We start from the raw sequence: 17,424 nt of genomic DNA, 5'->3' as shown, positions 1-17,424 counted from the left end.
CAAAAAATATATTAGTATAAATATTTATAATAAATTTATTTGATTAATAATAAATGTTTTATCTAAAATTTATTACAATTGTAACTACATAATTATATATTTATTATTAAATATATATTTTAATTAATTTACCAAACAAAAGAAATAGTATAATACAGTATAAATTGTGAAGTTTAAAAATTACATGAACACAAATAATATGTTTACTATTGAAAAAATGTTATAAATAGATCCATCAATTATTAAAATAAGTAATTTAATGAGGAACAGTCTATCTTAAAAATCTCATCTACCTTATTTGGCTTGAAAAATATATATGGCTCAACAATATTGCCTAGAAATATTTTATAGTGAACTTACACTTATTTTTAAATAAATTCAGGTGTCCAACCACTGAGTAATGAAAGTTATTCCTCTGTATAATTTATAACTGAAAAAAGAATATTTTATTACAAATGTAAATACTAAAAAGTGTATTTTATTAAAAAATTTTGTCGATAACAAAAATCTCCACCCATTTTAATTTTCTTTTTTTTGAAATACTAAGGAAGGTTTTTCCTACAAGCCTCCACTGGCAACGGAATTTTGAATTAGAGAAATTGCTAGTGCCAATAGATAATAAGGCGTTCTGTTTTATCGGCCGAAGATAAAATTATCTATCGCGAAAACTGAAAAATTGTAAAATAGTAGTACGCCTGGGACTCACCCGCGAGTAAAATGAAAACGAAGCGCACTTGTAGCGACGCGCTCGTGGTCGAGCACACGGCCATTTTAATCTCATTCTCGATTTGATAGTGTCATAGGGCGCATCACGCTAAAGAAATTGTCATTTTAAAAATTAAAGATAATAAAATTGTAAGTGCCATGCCAGGACGAGGTAAGCCTCCGGGGTCATCGAAGAGTAAACGGTGAGTCCCAGTGATTATATTAATTGTTGTTTTTTCGACAGATTGGCATAGCATTCATTGTTTAAAAGTGATTGTCGAAAATGAAGCTTGGCACCGGATTGCCATGCGGTATTTAAATTCTAAAATTCGGCAGTCTGCTAAATAAATGAATTGTTCAATTAAACTTAGAATTTAAAGTAAATTAAAAAAAATTAATTACGATAAATCTAAATTCAGTGACAGTGTTATAGGGTAACTGCACCAATTGCCGAGGGTGCTCCAATTGTCGAGGATAATAATTTTCTTTTTTAGATAAATAGTATAATATATAATATTTAAGAACAAAAAAAATTTCTAAATAATCTTTGTATTTTCAACTGTATATTTATATATACAAATTTCGTAGCGATTCTACTAAAATAATTATTTAATTAATATTATAATTCACTGCTGTGAAATTTACACGAATCTCCATTTTCTTAATACTTCAGGTTGATTAAAACAGATTTTAGAAATGCAAATTAAACGTATTTATAATGACTTTTTGTGTACAAAATTATTATTATAATTTTGTACACGAACTAAATTAATTTTGTATGCATGTTTTTTTGTTAAAAAAAAATATTTAATATTTTTTAAAAGCAAATCATCGGTATTTGGTTCCTTTTTTTTGAGAGTTCCATTTTTCGAGGTAATGACTCGAAAATTGGTGTAGTCACTTTTTTCGCTGATGCACCATTTATCGATGGTTAAGTGTTTATTTACTAAACGTCAAACATAAATGCCAAACATTTATAGGTACAGAGAAAAAGAAAAAAAATGCTCCAAAAATTTACAACCAACAGAAAATAATCAACCAAAAAAACGAGGAAGACCGAAAAAAAATTAATAAAAAAATGCAAAATTCTAAACTAAAAAATTTTGTACTATAGTTTAATTATAATTAACCATTATATTTACAGTTTGTAATAAAAGTTTATTTTATTCGTTTACAAATTTAATGTGACTTAAATTAATTTATTTTTTCAATTAATGTCTGATTAACAAAATTGATTAAATTTAATTAACTTATATTTATAAAAGTTTAAAAAACAGTTAAGTAATTTTCTGTCCTGTATCATCTACTATAAAAATGTTTTATATCGATATTATAAATTATTCAATTATAGTTAAATAAATATATTTGTTTTCTGGTAATGTTCTTTAATATTTTTATCGAAAAAATAAATATCTACTCGATTTTCTAATATCTGTACAGGTTAATTGTTAGGTTATATTGGGTTATATGTTTAAAAATGTCATACCCTCGACAATTGGAACAGACCCTCGAGAAATTAGCACAAGACCATCGACAAATGGTGCTTTTGCTCGATTGACTTTTAAATATATTTTTTGCTTAACAATTTAGTTTATATTAAAAAAATAAATATGAATATTAAACATTATTAGATCCTTCGTCCAAATATACAAAAATCAAATTTTAAAGTGCATTTACTTCCGAGAAAAAAAATGTCAAAGTCACATGTTGCCTAAAACCCTCGACAATTGGTACAGTTACCCTATAACTAATGTGTTGATCTCCTTACCCCCTCCCCCCTCTTTCCGCGGTTTGTTAGGAATTTTCCTAACAATTTTTGAATTAGTCTGGCAAATTGTTTAAAATTAAATAAATTAATCTTTTGAATATTTTCGAGTAAAATATCCTGGCGCTAAATAAAATAATTTTTTAATTGAATTCAAAGTGTTATGATAACGTTCATTCCTGACTCATTGTCAAACAGTTTATTGATTTTGGTTAAATAACAGTTAAAAATAAGTTTAAAATCTCAAATTAAATATTAAAATTGTTTCAAAGTTTTTAAATAATTATTTAAAATTAAAAAAATAATAAGAACGTTATAATTCATGTATAGGTAACTTTCTCTTACTGTTTGAATGAATCTGATTTTTGAGATTTTATTACAAAAATTTCAAATTTATAGCAGTGAAGGCTTGTATGAAAGACCTGTCCTAGTATTTAAAAAAAAAAAATTAAAATCTGTGGAGATTTGTGTTGTTGGCAGAATTTTGTCCAAAACACTGCATTTCTTCCCATTGTGCGACATCCAATGTCCCAGTGTCCTTTGGGTTTACAAGCACGTTATTAATTTTTTATTTACATTATTATTTCAATTATGAAAAAATTAATTAATTTTAATTATTATTTATGAATTATTAGTTATAAATTTGAAAATTGTTATTGAGTTACCTTACTGTATAAAATGTTTCAAAATATCGACTTCTTGATAAAGATAATTGATCTCTTTTAATAGCTTCAACCACATCTGCAGCAATTTGTTCATCATTCTGTTTAAAAAATCTGTAAGCAAAGATTACTTTTATACTATATTATGACACAACCTAGTTTATAATGTTAATTATATAAGATAAATAAAAACTAAATAAAATCGGATGCATAATCGGGCCCCGTGTAGAAATTTCGCTGGGGCCCTGATCAGGGCCGGATAGGGCCGACCTATTAGGGAATAAAACGCCGCGCCCGATGTGGCCCTGATCAGGAAATCCACATTTTCTTGTCGCCCCGATCTAGCCCTGATCGGGCGCGGCGTTTCATTCCTTACTATGGCCCTAGTAGGGCAATTTCTACACGGGGCCTCATGGCAGTGTGAAGAAGAGATACAAATAAACATTGTGTTTAAATTTGTTGCAGTTTCTAAAACTATAAATAATGTTAAATAATTACCTTAGTCGTTTTTTAGGGGCCACAGTAATAAAAGTAAGTTGTTTATTTTCTTTGCAAACTTGGCCTAAGCTTTCCATTAAACCTGAGAAATTAATATAAATACTATTTATTAATGTAAATATTATTTTATCATAAATTTTGAATTTTAACCTTCAGTTGCTCAAGATCGTCTTCTGATCTATTGTGTTTTTTATGCTCCTAGAATTTAGAATTAATCTAAAAAACAATATAATATAGAGATCATCGACATTTATCATATTCATAAAAAAATCTATGGTTCATCTGTTTGTTCAAAAAACCACTTTCCCTCATTTATAGGAATTATATTATAGGAATTAGAAAAACTGTCCACGTGGTATATGGACGGCCCCCAACTTTAGTTGTTACGCTATCCCACGCAAGCATTGTCACCAACTCTGACACATTCGAACTAATTCCTAAGGTAAATTCAAATACAACCACAGTAATAGAAACTTTTTTTAAAACTACATTCAACCACAAAACGAATTCTTTGTTTTGTTATACAAACAAACGATCAGGAAGTACTTACACTCCAAGATTCTAATTAATAAGTAATACATACCGCTAGCATTTTGTGTACTTACAAATAAACGCCAGAAAACTTATGAGATTTGTTTAAAGAAACTTTTCATGCTTCGTGAATAAAAAGGCATTCATTTAAATCAAACAGATGTGGAATTTACAATCCTATTAAAACTGTTTGGCCACACTTAGAGATTTTTAAGTGTCATTTAAATTTGTTTTAATTATGGTTTTGGAAAATTGAAGAATTCGGGGTTGTTTAAGATTATAAAAATAATAAATAATAATGGGAGAATGGTTATGCTTATTAGCTAAGTTTGTAGTACGTCAGGGTTTAGCTGCCCAATTCCTCAATTGTCAAAAATTTCAAAAAAACTATATCTTTAGAGGTTTCAATTTTTTTTCAAAAATATGACGTGATGGGAAGTTTTCGAATACAGATTCGTGTTCAGCAGGAAAAAGCAGTTCGGAAACACTATGTGCCTTGCTATTTGCAAAACCTTTTATTTTAAGATCTGAAAGACTCAACTCGAGCACGTGAGGGTCAAATATCAATAATTATACATATATATAATCAATTCATATGTTACCAGCAATTGCTGCTTTTGAACTTATGTATGCATCTTCGGTTGACAAAGATGGCATCACTCCAACAATGTGTGCCCTTCCTTTATGCAACATCCAAGGAAGAAAAGCCATCACTGTCTAAAAATGGTTAATAAAAATTGTAAATGAAAATAAAACACACATATTACGTTTTCAGCTTTTCTTAACCATAAAGTAAGTGTGTATAATATTATTAAGACCTAAAAAAGTACACATTAAATTATTGTAAGAGGTCAGTTTTTTTTTAGAAAGTATAGGTGTAACATATTTAACGTCTTTAAAACTAATTTGTAAAATAAATTAAGAAATTAAAAATTTTTTTTAACTAAAACAGTTCGCTTTCAGGACAGTCACTCATAAAAGAATAATTTTTGGTTTTTGAAAAATTAGGCTATAATGGCGTTAGTCGAAATATAATGAATATTTTATTTCCAAAATTGAATATATTTTAAAAGAGTGAACAAACCCAGTAATGACTCATAAGAGTTCTAGTGATGGTGTCATAAATATCCTGGCATGAATCTCCATTACAGGTAATTAGAATATTGACACCTCCAAACTCGTCCTTTACTTTCTTAGCGACATTACTAATTTCGTTTCTATTCTCAAGATTACATTCGTATGCAAAAGTTGTACGTTTCTGCATTTGTTCGCTAAACCCGTCCTTGCGATACTCTGCACCAACTTTCTCCACTGTTGGATACTTTAATCTCAGATCAGATGAAATTTTTCGTGCAGCTTTTAAATTGTAATCGACACAGATCACTTGGCAACCGTTTTTTGCAAATTCCTCAGCTAAGTTTCTTCCTAGGGCAGAAGTAACTCCCGTTATCTATGAAAAAAGAAAAGTCATTGACAGATTAGAAACAGTTCTCATTATACACTGCAAAAATAAGTGTCTTATTTGATATCTTAAAATAAGATGTAAGATGGAAAAATGGTATCTTACATCTTAAAATAAGATGTTTTCTAAAGTATCTTACTGATTTTTAAGATGTTTTATACGTCTTAGATATTTCTTCTATCTTAAAAAAGTAAGATACTTCTGTAAGTTTTTTAAAGTATCTTAAATTAAGATGTTTCTGTCTCAATAAGATGTTTAGCGATAAGATACTTGTGAATTGTAAGATGCGAAAAAAATTTAAGTTACTAAACACTAAGATACATAAAATGTCTTACATATAAGCCCATAGTTAACCTCAAAACTTTTTTCCCGAAAAATATGCTGAAAATATGTACGAAGATGCTTTTAGTATCTTAAATTAAGATATTTTAAATGACTAAAAAGTGACTACAATAACATCTTAGAAATGACTACCAAAACATCTTAAATAAGATACTTCTTTTTGCAGTGTAGAAAACGATTTTCAAATGTGACTTGATTTTTGAAATTAAAATTTCAAAAAATAAATTTCAAAAAAGTAAAATTTAATTGAAATAACATGTACAAATGCTATATTTATATTAGGTAAAAAAAGAACAAATATTTGTAAGAATCAATTAAATATTAGGTGAAAAGTAATTTATTTCTATGAAAGTCTAATATTTTTTGAAATAGTTATTTTATAAATTATATCTTTGAAAGAGTTTTTTTGAGCACCACAACAATTTCACCAGTTATATCTTTCGGTGGTTTTGGAAGCAATGATTTTATGACTCCGAGAATTGTCAGAAGGCCAGATATCGAGAGGCCAACAATAAATTCAGCACTAAGGTACCACCATGTTGCAGATGTTGGTCCTCCACTTCGTGAATTTGAAATTAGAGATTCTTCCCTCAGGGAAATCATCGTTTCTAAAATATGACCAATTTTATTAATTTATAAAAGATTATGTTTTTTAGATTTAAAATTATATTATATTTTATAGTTGATATAAAATGACACAAGCAATACAGATCTATCTTTACGTGCAAAAGAAACTTAAATCACAATTTTGACTTTAACCCCTTCGGCGTAGTGTAGCGAAAATGTAACAAAATGGTTCCAAAATGTGTAAGACCTTCATTGTGAATAAATTTTCATGACACTTGATACTAAGGGGTTTTTGAGGTCGCTGATTACGATTACGGTGTTAGTTTTTAAAAATTCAAAATGTCGGATCCAATATGGTGGACACGTTTTTGAAAAATCCTTTGGATTCGCTTAAAATTCGTTATACTCGGGGGGTTTTTGTGGTCGCTGATTACGAATCTGATATCAGTTTTTCAAAATTCAAATTGATCCCAAAAATCCCGGAGTAATAGTTTTTAGAAATATTTATTGACTTTTAAAAAGTTTTTAAATTTTAATTATGCTCTTATTAATGATTTTTCATTTACCTTGAATTAAACCAAGTGAATAGTTAGTGCATTTATTACGAATTTATTATCGGTATGAATATTTTGGAAGCATTTTTACTTAAAATTACTTTCACCGGAAATTGGGAATAATTCAAAAATTTTCAAATACAGAACTGATTTGAAGCATATTAAGAGCAATATTAAAAATTCTATCACACGAGACAATTATAATTTTCACATAAATATAGGTGGTGAAATTCTAATGTGTTGAAAAAGCAGTAGTCAGATGGGATTGTACAACAAGACGAAAGAAAGTCTTGTTAATGATACGATACCGGGAAATAAACTGGAGCTATTTGTGCATTTTTGCGCCGTTTATTTTCTTTTGCCATTTATGAGAGCAATTTGTCTACTTTAATACTGTCACTGGACTATATTAGAGTCAGTGAAAATAATATAGAATCACTGACTAAATTAATAACAACTACTTTTTTAATAATTAAAAACTAATTTGAAATTATATTGCATTGAATATATAATTTTTCAAGTAAAGTATAGATTTAATTTCTTTTTAAAATAATTAATTTACATAAAAAGTTGTTACTTAATTCTGAATAAATATTTATCGATAAGTAATTGCTACGGATACTTGTTAAATCACACAGTCGTAATAAATATTCTGCTTCATCAAAAAAATATATTTGTTTCTCATTATCTTCTATTAATGACTTTTTAAAAAAAAGCTAAAATTATATCCAAACAAGGGGATTTTCTATCGTTTACATTACTTTTTATATTATTGATGGAAATTTTATTTCGATTATCTAAACAAAGCATATTATATGTATATTTATTGTTTGAAACAAATCAGAAGATAAATAGTTTTTTTGGCATTTCACAAACTATTTATTTTTTACTGCTTCTAGATTTAATCATAAATAATTTATAGTAAATTATGGTTAATTATGGTTTTTATTAATTTTTAATTTAAGATTACCTAGATAGCATGTACCTAACCATGGTCAATAGTTAGTAATAAAAAAATGTTCAAGTCGTAATAATAATATAATATGTAATTAATTAATATAATATAATATATCTTAAAATAAGACCTTTCTATTTATTGCGTATTAAACTTTAATTAAATAATAAAAATAATATATAATAAAAGAGATTTAATAATTTTGTTCTTACCGCACCTTTCATGGGAATCTTGACCAATTTTAAAAGTCAATCCACATCCTACTTTACACCATCTTCCTGTCACAGAAATAAATTAATAAATATTAATAAACCAATGTTATTAACGTCACATAAATGGATTTTTAAATATTGCTTCTTTATATATAAAAACATTATTATATACATCAAACCCTTTTTATAGAAATCGTTTTAATCCTTTAAGGACCAAATGATGTGGTGGTTTTAAAAAATAAAAATAGCTACTCCAAAATATTAATTGAAGTAAAATTTTTTATTAAAAATTTATACTGCTACCTATAGATAGCACGTAATCTTGCAGCAAGTAGCTTACATCATGAAAGTAGAGTAGAAAAAGGGCTAATTAAAATTTTTTACTTATATTTTATAAAATATAATGGAGTCAGGAAAATTTGAGAAAAAAACATTTTTGACTTACATGACTCTTTTAAAATATTCATCTAAGGAACTTTTGTTTCTAAAGTTTCAAAAAGGAAAAATATTATTTAAAAAGAATGACAGATCCTATATTAAAAATTTCCTATCATATTCTTTCGTAAGGGTATATCTGTGGTCATTAAAATCCTACCGGATGTCTTTCTTTAAATTTCAAAATGGCTGATACAATATAATTAGATAATATTAATGTGATTAATTTTCTGTCATTATTACTCCAGACTGAAAAATTGCGAAATTAAATAAAAGTGTAAAATAATTTGAACTGTAGCTCATCAAAAAGTAATTACTAAAAATTTCAATAATTATAGAAGCTTCTATCTTTATCGATTATTATAAGCCCTCTTACTGCTTTCAATATTTGTAAGATATTTATAGAATTCATTTGCGATTATTTAAAAATAAGTACATAATTTATATTGATATTAATGATCCTAGAAGTGATAATAATGTTAATTTAAGACGCTCTTTCACTATATACATGGTAGAAACCAAAAGTCAGGATTCATAATCATCGACTTCTTCTTCTTCTTTATTTTTTAATAATCATCGACCCCAAAAACCCCCGAACTAACGCGAAACTGACAAAACTTGTTTTCGCACATAAGTCCCCTTTTCATGTTTTTTTTTAAAAAGAATTTTTTTTTTTGAACATTTATGGCACAAAAACTTCATTTTCACTGGACTTTGAAGGGGTTAAGATTAAAAAACTATTTGAAGGTAGAAAAGATAACATATTAGCGATAGATGGAAAATTCTGTAGGTTGTATATTTCAATTGCATATATAGTGTTTAGTTTTCAAAAATTTAATAAATTTTATTCAAATTTATTGATTATTGAAATTATTTGAACGCATGAAGTATAATGGATATGACATCAAAAAGCGTAATACCTCCCCAATCTGTACGTCACACTTCGTTAAATTTATCTGAACGCACACCCTCATTGAGCGTGACGTAACATGTGGTTTATCCCTCACGCGTAAATTACTCCATATTTAAATAATAAATGACCATTCAATAGCTATTTAGTATTCTGAGCGTCAAACCTTTTTTTAGAACTGCGCACGACTTATCAGAAATCAAAAAAACTTACATATTTCTCAGAAAGTAATAAGTAATCGTAAAGTGCAAATGGTGTGAATATGTCGCTTTTTCGATTGACTTTAGTAACGTTTACTAGTATTATTAAAAATCGGAATTGAGTTGAATCTGTATAACAAATATTTGACGAAGTGTAAATTATAAACTACTGTTAAAATTTTAATTTAGTGATTTCAGTGATTTTAAATTAGGATTCTTATTTGATATGAGTGAATATAATAAGGATATTAAAAATTTTAAGCCGTTTCACTTCGACCAGGCACAGTGGAAGCAGGTAAGACTTTTGTTTAGAAGTAGAGTAAGAATAGTAAGTTTGGAATTAGTAATCAGTCAAAATTATACTTTCTTTCAGACGTAAATATGTTAAAATATTTTAAACTAACTAATATAGGGGAGGTTGGGGCAAGGATAGTTAGGTATAAGATCTTTTCGGATCTAGCGCGGCGAAACCTGAATATGTATATTAGGAAACGAATAGTATCTTTGGAAAGATGGCTGCTTTCTGTAATCAGCTACAATTTTTTTTGTTCAAAGTGCTCAACTCTCAAATTTCCGATAATCAAAAATCAACTTTCGCTTATATTTAAACATGGAACTTGAATCCAATAGGACTGCGGGATCTTAATAAATATTATTTAAACGTTAACGCTCTAAAAGACATCAAATATTTGAACTCTATAGACCACTTTTATGAGAGGACTTCCTTTCATGTGAAAAAAAATAATTTTAAAAACAAAAAATGTTAGTTTTATGTATCGTCTGACATCATGAAGGCCATGTGCCTATGCCCAGGCTGTTCTTTTCGGATTGTAAAATTTCACACGTACCTACACGTATAAGGAATTCCCACACGCAAATTAAAAAACACCTCATCAGAGGAAGGCCATCATTCTTCTTTCTTATATATGTATAAGATGTAAGATATAAAGTAGCGTACATTAATAAATCATATCTTAAAACCGCGTATACCACAGTTGGTAGTTAAGGATGATATATATAAAGCATGACAGAAGGGGTCAAGCGTCAATTTTTCGAAACTGGGATTTTTCAACAAACAAAATGAATTTCTGTAAAACCATTTCCTTCTTAATTGCATTTTAATAAAAATTGTAATCACAAAATGTGTTAAGTCAATATTATATTATTTTTGTGAATAAGTTAACCCCTTGAAGCACAGTTGTACACCAAGTGAACCACCTATTTAGATGCAGTATTTATATTTTAAATTAACAAATTACGAATTTTCATGCCGAAATTTGTCAAACCACTGTTCTAAAAATATATATTATCAAGGTAAAAAATGTAAAATTATTAAAATCGGATTCGGTTGAAAATGGTTACTCGGGGGTTTTTGGGGTCGCTGATTATGAATCTGCTATTAGTTTTCAAAAATTAAAAATGGCGGATCCAATATGTCGGACAAAAATTAAAAATTAAACGAATTTGCTTGAAACTTGTAATACGGGGGTTTCTGGGGGCGCTGATTACGAATCTGATGTTAGTTTTTCAAAATTTAAAATGGCGACCTAATATTGTGGATAATTTTAAAATTGATGCGTTTCGACTGAAATTCATTTCTCGGGTGATTTTTCGTGTATAGCTGCTTACGAATCTTTATTTATTTGTCAGATTTTCAAAATTAAAAATGGTGACTCCATCATGGTGGAAGAAATATTTTCAAAATTCGAATTTTTAGTGATGCTTTTTTCAAAATTCTAAAATTTTGAAATTTTTTTTATTATATGGTTGTAAGTTATATAATTGTATTGACTAACAAATAAAAGTTACATTTTATATAATAGTCACTGTAAAATATTTTCTCAAAATTTCATCTACTATTATCCTAAAAAATGTGAATTGTCATGTTTCTAAATTGATAATGTGAACTGTATACTACTTCACATTTGTCTTTCTTGTCGGTAAACTTCTCAAATAATAATATAGGTATTTTATCAAAAGTTAAAAATTAGTAGACCAAAATAATCAGTTTTTTCCAATAATTTTAAAATAAATATATTTTTACATAATATATGTATACATATACCTACAGTATTATTATAATTCCTCTACAATCAGATAATAACCATTATTATGGGTTTACTTTTTTTTTATTTTAATGCACTATAAAATAAAACAACATTATGATGTAATTTTGTCACAAAACAATACTATAGACAGGTTTTACTCTCAAACTTGATTTTTCAACTTTTAGTTTACTCCGATAAATAATGGACTTGATACAGTTGACTAGGTTTTAACTTTATTTCCTGCATTTCGCATTTGATAAATTACATAATTAGAATAATCATTATTTCGTTTCATGCAGTTGAATTCATTGACGAGTTATAATAATTTTCAATAAAACTAAACAAAACTGAATATATGTATAATAATTTGACGTTTAAAAATTACTTTCAATAAAAACCTTATATAGAAACTATAAAATTATAAATAGACAGTTAAAGGAACTGCAAACTGTTACTTATCTTAATAATTAGTCTATTAAACTTACAAATTTATTATATTATCTTCGCGAGTAGAAATATTTGATTTTATTTGAACATAGAGAAATTGTTAATATCTAATAATTTACAATTATATTTGAATAACTATTAAAAAAAATTGTATTTTAATTTATATTTTTATATACTTTTAACAAAAAATTCAGTTTTATAATCAAGAATTACTGGTTTTATTATTTAAAAAACTGAAATAAAAGTCTATTTACGAATAAAGATGAAAATATTTTTGATTATTTTAATATTAATGTACCTATAGGGGCCGTTCATAAAGTACGTCACACTATTTTGCATAATTTTTCCACCCCCCCCCCCTACCCACGTCACAAATTTTACATGCTTTAGCGACATTTTTTCTACAGAACGTCACAAAAAATGAATTTCACCCCCCCCCCTCTAAGGCGTGACGTAGTTTATGGACGGCCCCTATAATTAGGTTATTACCTATACAATATTAATTTGATGCGACATTTATTGGAAAATATGGATATTATTGTAAATTTCATAATAATAATTATTATTAATTAATATTAAATACTTATTTTACAATTTGATTTTCGTTTATTATTATAATACAATATGAAAAAGTAAATAAAAATGAGAATAAATATGTGCATTTTTAGAGAACAAGTTTTCCTATTGTATACGCAATATGCAAGCAATGAATGAAAATTTTAAAAGTAACATTTTGTACAGTTATGCATTATAATGATTAAATTTCTATGCAAACAATTGCATATTTTGCACTTTAGGAGAGAAATAATTACCGTTGACGCAATGTTTAACATCTGGTACAAGTAAATGATATAACTGTCGACACAGAAATTGTAAATGTAATTTGAAAATTAAATTCGCTTAATTGAATTTTTAAAATCTGACTTCAGATTTATAATCAGTGACCCCGAAAATCCGTGAATAAGAAGTTTTAATCGAATTTGAGCAAGTTTGTAAAAAATGTCCGACTTATTGGATCCGCCATTTTGAATTTTGAAAATTTTCAAGTCACAGCTGAAATTGTATGGTTTGAGGTTTGACATCCAAGCGACGAATTCATGGTCAACGAATTCATATAAGTTTCAAAAAAATAAACAATTTTAAACATTATAGAATTATATTATTAATTTATTTTTAGGGCCGCAGATTAAAAATTGAAAATGGCGGATGCAATATGGCGGAAAATTGAAAATTACAAATATTAATCTTAAACAAAATTCAAAGTACAAAATTAATTTAAATACAATAGCATAGAATGCAAATTTTTTATCATATCGCTTTTATAGAATGTTTTAAAAATCATTTATGGTTTTAATGTAATTTTTTTCTTGAAAATTTATAATTTTGTTTTTCTACAATAAAGAATATGAATAAGAATATTTTAATTATTTAAATATTAATTATAATTACTTTTCTAGAGGTCATTGTTAGTTTTGAAAAATTCAAAATGGCGGATCCAATATGGCAACCATAAATAATGAAAATTATCCAGATTTGCTTAAAACTCGTTAGTGGGGGTGTTTACGTTTGATAAATTGAAAAAATTGAAGCAAACATTTTTCTACAAATATATTAATTTTAAAATTTTTTCGTCGCTTTTGGCCATATTGGACCCGACATTTTGAATTTTTAAAATCTAATTTCAGATTTGTAATCAGCAAACCAAAACCTCCATATGTTACATCCGCCATATTGGATTTACCATTTTGAATTTTTCAAATCTGAATTTAGATTTTATTAATCTGTAACCTCGTCGCAAAGTTTCTCTACCTAAACTTGCAAAATAATTTGTTTCTTAAAATTTTAGCAAATTTTAATATACAATTTTTATAAATTTGTATAAAATTGTAAGATAAAAATAAGTTTGAATTTTTTTGCAAGCTTACATTATAATCTTGCAGCAACCTTACAACACTTCTCTGACCATTGTCACCAATTTGCATACAATCTTGAAAAATTATTATATTTTAATTTTGTATTATATAATATTTTTAATACAATAAATTAGATATATATCACTATATATATTTAACTATAATTCATGTTTCCTTGAAGTTGGTAATAAAAATTCACTCATTTAATAACATTCGTTATTGGTTTTTTTTTATGAAAACGATAAAAAATATGATAAAAGAATAATATATATTTTGCTCATGCACTTCTCTCCTTGAAAAACATAATACTTTTTTATTAAAAAAATTTTCAATATTTTTTTCATTTAACAGTATATAGAGATTGTAATTTATTTTCCTTTTATTTTATTTTTTTAAATTTCTATTTTACTGTTCTTAAAAAAGAAAAATATATACCTACCCTCACGTAAATATTATTCAAACAGAAAAAAAATCGATTATTATATTTGAAAAATGTAGGATAAGTGGTAGATGAGAAATAAAAATGAAAAATTGAAAAAAACTATACCTTTCTCTTCTCTCACTTTTAGACTGGTTCATCTCAATTTGTCAAGCAACAGTATATTTCTTTATGATTTTTACTCCTTTGAATTGTATTTGTTCGAAATATTAAGAGAAATCTAATTAAATGATGCCTTCGAAATGTAAATTTACATTATACTAACATACATACCTATATATGTTTATATGGAAATGGTTCAAGTTATTAAACGTGTTAATTCAATTTACTTCATTTCTTTTTTATTTCAATATTTCAATATTTCAATTCTCAATAAACTGCTAAAAAAATTATATTTGAAACTGTTGAAATATGTAAATAAAAACGAGACTTTCTATTTATGTTGGAAAATTTATTGATATTCAGAAAAATGGGAAAAAATTGTCAATTTATGAAAATAAAAATTGCCGGAAATAAATTAATATCGTATCCCTATTATTCGTTTCATGATCAGGAAAACAATATAAATATAGTTTATATAAATTTCACTATAATAAATTTTTTAAAGTATATTTTCAGAAAAATACAATTGAACAATATTGCGAAAACAATTGAAGATAATAATTTCTTTTTAAATTTCATATTGAAACGTGTATTAGTGAATGTAATGAATATATATATACGTATATTCTGGAGTAAATGTTTGATGAGAGGAACTTATTAGAAATATTTACTTACTGTAGAGTTAATAATAGTTCAACCTCATTAAAACATTTTCATTTTAGTCATATTGTTTTAAATAAATATTTAGTTTAATTATTTTTGCTTTCAAGAAACATATTTATATATATTAATTTTTCATGTATTGTATATTAAATATTAATTTATAATATCTTTTTTTTAGCTTTTTCTTTATTTTATTTTCTTCTATTTTTCACTAAATTTCGAGTCCCTTCTTTATTTATTTTATAAGAGAAAATTAATCGGTTTTTTTCCATAAATTAGATAATTCAATTTTAATAATAAGAATTCTTCAAAAATGCGATTATATTTCAGAATAATTTTGAAATGTAAACAAATAAAATTCATTAAAATATAAAATTTATTTCAATGAAATTTGTCAAAATTTTCATTTTCAATTTTTAACATTATTTTCGGAAATATAATAATTTTTTAAAAATTTTAATTACATTTTTGCAAGAAACAAATATTTTCAGAAGTTCTAAATTAAATGATTAAAAAAAAGAATTATTCAAACTAAAATTTAAAAACTTATTCTTATTTATTTTTCCACAGGAATTAAAATTTCAAATAATTTCAATGAAAAACCTATTGAAATTTAATTATTTCTAAAAATTACAACTGTAGATAATTATTCCAAAATTCAATTATTTTTTTTACAATTTTTGAATAAAATTATTCAAAACTTTAAAAATTTTTAAAGAAAAATAATGTTATTAATAATTTTTGAAAATGAAAATTTAAATATTTTTATAATTTTGCTTCCCTTAAATTTTCAAAGAATTTAATTTAAAAATCTTTTAAAATTTAATTAATTCCTTTTTTTTGTTATGACGCTTTAAATATTCAATTATTTTCTAAAATTTTAACTGACATTTTTTTTAAATCAATTCCTATCAGAATTAGGGAATTTCAAGTATATCTTCAAGAAATTTTAAAATTACTATTTTTCAAAAAATCTAAACCTTCTGTTTTCAGAATTTTCAAATTAAATCTTTCAAATTTCAAAATCATTTTTGTAAAATAAATATTTAAATACTTATTGATCTTCATTTGCTTAAAATTTCGAAATACTTTTAATGTAAATCCATTTGAATAATTTTTTATGAAAATTTGAACTGCAAGTCTTTCAAAATTTAATTATTTTTTGGAATTTTTGAATAATATTATTCAAAGCTTTTAATTTTTAAGAAAGCTAACAAATTAATAATTTTTATAAAAAAAATTTTTTTTTTTTATTTAAGTATTATTAGAGGTACTTTTGCAGTAATTAGAAATTCGAAAATTTAAATTTTTTTTTTATAATTTACCTACAATACTAAAATTTGGCATACTAATAAATTTTCCCGCCATAAGTACAAGAGATATAGGTAGAAAAATTTTAAAAACTTAAAAATGTTTCAAATTACCTTTTCTTTTGTTATTTTTCCAATTTCTCCAAATTCTTGAGGACACTTCACTAAAAAAAATTGTTATTTTCAAAAAAATTGTTTTTCTTTCAAAAAGAAATGAGTAAATTTTTAAAAATTTAATTCAACAACTGAAACTGTTTAGTCCCTTATGAGTGTGAATATTAATATTTCGAGACCATCTACCTGCGACAAGAACGATAGCAATACTACATGCGGGAACTTGGTTTTCCTTCTTCCCTCCTCTCACAGAAAACAAAAAGACAGGACTAGAATGTTTGAACTTGACTGAAGAATGGATGCAGCATCATTAAGTAAGTCATGATTCAGATAAACGTTGGGAGAGATTTCAATCAACTCATCTCATTTTTTAAGCATATCCCTCCACGTGATTACAAAATAATGGAAAGTGATTTCAGTTTTCAAAACATAAAGAAAACACGTTTCCTGTTCAAAATTACCCATTAAGAAAAATACATCTTTATTATTATTTATAAACAATCAAAATAATTTTTTTTCATTTACTTAATTTGATATTTTTTTGGGGTACTACTTTAATTTTTAAGCGAAAGATTTATAAATTTTCTACG

The 17,424-nt window shown here is 25.8% G+C and overlaps 2 protein-coding genes across 7 annotated transcripts in view; one reads left to right on the top strand and one right to left on the bottom strand.

The window, feature by feature from the left end:
* Positions 1-161: 161 nt before the first annotated feature.
* Positions 162-17,179, bottom strand: LOC122498094 (retinol dehydrogenase 10-like). 6 transcript variants are annotated; one of them, XM_043605661.1, is made up of 9 exons: positions 17,021-17,179; positions 16,835-16,884; positions 8,259-8,319; positions 6,380-6,573; positions 5,246-5,611; positions 4,764-4,878; positions 3,631-3,712; positions 3,136-3,246; positions 164-430 (listed from the first exon to the last, which is right to left on the bottom strand). In XM_043605661.1, the coding sequence occupies exons 3-9, from the start codon at positions 8,263-8,265 to the stop codon at positions 379-381; spliced, it is 927 nt and encodes a 308-aa protein (XP_043461596.1). In that variant the 5' UTR covers positions 8,266-8,319; positions 16,835-16,884; positions 17,021-17,179; the 3' UTR covers positions 164-378. The 6 variants fall into 6 exon arrangements, with proteins under 6 accessions (XP_043461601.1, XP_043461596.1, XP_043461599.1 ...); XM_043605666.1 differs by having other exon boundaries at positions 162-430; positions 3,141-3,246; positions 16,835-17,032; XM_043605664.1 differs by having other exon boundaries at positions 8,254-8,319; positions 16,835-17,032.
* The window catches only part of LOC122498095 (band 7 protein AGAP004871), a 60,993-nt gene continuing 44,279 nt past the window's right edge, over positions 711-17,424 (top strand). Inside the window, exon 1 of the mRNA XM_043605667.1 lies at positions 711-908. The gene's annotated coding sequence lies outside the window, so the exon portion shown is untranslated. The remainder of the gene's footprint in view (positions 909-17,424) is intronic.

This window comes from Leptopilina heterotoma, unplaced genomic scaffold (assembly GCF_015476425.1).
Source record: "Leptopilina heterotoma isolate Lh14 unplaced genomic scaffold, ASM1547642v1 Lhet_142, whole genome shotgun sequence".
In the NCBI taxonomy this organism is placed as follows: domain Eukaryota; kingdom Metazoa; phylum Arthropoda; class Insecta; order Hymenoptera; family Figitidae; genus Leptopilina; species Leptopilina heterotoma.
Note: the sequence above shows the minus strand (reverse complement) of the source record. Positions and strands in the feature narration are given on the sequence as shown.